The sequence below is a fragment of the Acyrthosiphon pisum genome, unplaced genomic scaffold, assembly GCF_005508785.2.
Source record: "Acyrthosiphon pisum isolate AL4f unplaced genomic scaffold, pea_aphid_22Mar2018_4r6ur Scaffold_21135;HRSCAF=23121, whole genome shotgun sequence".
NCBI lineage: Eukaryota > Metazoa > Arthropoda > Insecta > Hemiptera > Aphididae > Acyrthosiphon > Acyrthosiphon pisum.
The window spans coordinates 26,546-28,161 of NW_021770569.1; the positions used below are offsets into that span (position 1 = coordinate 26,546).

A 1,616-nucleotide genomic window follows, 5' to 3' on the forward strand; every position below is an offset into this window, starting at 1 on the left:
AAAAAGGCTTATATTAGAGGCGTACGCAGCACCTTGAGTCTGAATCATTCGGTCTCACAGTACTTCAAGTGTCAGAAATATGGCCACACGGCAAAGAACTGTTGAGAAGAAAAATCACCATGTCGGAATTGCGCCGAAAGTCATGATAGCCGTACATGTCAAGTCAAAGACAAACTAAAATGCTGCAATTGTAAAGGCACGCATAAAGCATCAAGCGATAGCTGTCCCACCAAGACAGCCGCTCTAAAGCGTCTTGCAAGGCGGACTGACTTCGGCAAGCCGCTATCGACAGGACCTTCCGAAGAAGAACAGTTATGACTGACCTGAAGATAATTCAGGTCAACTTAAACAAACAAATGATCACCTCTGAACAGCTGAGGGACATATGTTTGAAAGACCCACTCATTACAAATGGAATAGCATCTGGCTTTGAGGGCTGTCGACAGATTCTGTCCTATGACAATCGCGAAGCTGCCATAATCATTATAAATAATAAAATCAAAGCCATTAAAATAGGACAATTTACAACTCGTTATGTCGCGATCGCCAGAATTGGGATCGGCCTCTGCAAGGACGACGTGGTGATAGTGTCCACCTACTTTAGGTACAATAAGCCCACGACAATGTTCACTGAGCTATTGGTGCTGACTGTAATGGCCACTCTGTAAGATGACACAACAACGACACTAAAAGTAGGGGTATGATAGTAGAGAAACTGATTGACGACCAGGAACTCTGCATCTTGATCAGTCCTCAGGACCTAAAGACCTACAGAAGACATGGAATGAGTGAGTCTAATATCGACATCACACTTGCAAGTACAGCGATCTATAGCTTAATAAGAGACTGGTCCGTAACCGACCGGATTGACAGCGACCATCGAATGCTGGAATTTATTCTTAGACTTAAAAAATCGAAAACCGAAAAACTTGGCACGAGATTTAATACGGAAAAAGCGGATTGGGACAAATTTAGACTAGTACTCTTGGGTCTAAAGTCGATGATCCATGGCGACTCCATTGACGAAATTGCAAGTAGCTTAACTAAGGCGATTGTCCAAGCTGCGAAGCTTTCCATGCCGACGCGTGGTGTAGCGAAAACCAGCCTAACCACGCCCTCGTGGTGGACAGAAGACCTCACTGAGTCAAAAAACTCGTTACAAAGAGCAAGGCGAGATGGCCTCCCTGAAACAAACAGACAGGCTTATCATCGCCAAAGAAATCAACACCTACATAAAATCAGACTTGCCAAGATGAGCTCATGGCGGGAATTTAGTGCAGCCATGAACACAAATCGTTGGGACAAATCCTTTCGATGGGCCAAGAGCAGCTCACGTAAGAATCCCATGCCCACTACGGTTAAGACCAGTGCCGGGACATACACCACCAGCCTGAAAGACACAATATATACATTCCTCGAGGCTTATCTGCCCGAGGATCAGAATCCACCAACACACACGCCCTACAACTATCAAGAAGAAGACATACCTGTTGATAGCACAACCACATATGAGGGAAAGGAAGCCATATGGAAGATGAAGCCGAACAAAGCACCGGGGCTCGACGGCATTACGGCCAAGGTGCTTCGGGTTGCATGGCAGGTCATCTCAGACTCTA

The 1,616-nt window shown here is 45.7% G+C and overlaps 1 protein-coding gene across 1 annotated transcript in view; it reads left to right on the plus strand.

The window, feature by feature from the left end:
* Positions 1-700: 700 nt before the first annotated feature.
* The window catches only part of LOC107885918, a 15,413-nt gene continuing 14,497 nt past the window's right edge, over positions 701-1,616 (plus strand). Inside the window, exon 1 of the mRNA XM_016809688.1 lies at positions 701-1,579. Coding sequence (XP_016665177.1) covers positions 701-1,579 — 879 coding nt within the window. The remainder of the gene's footprint in view (positions 1,580-1,616) is intronic.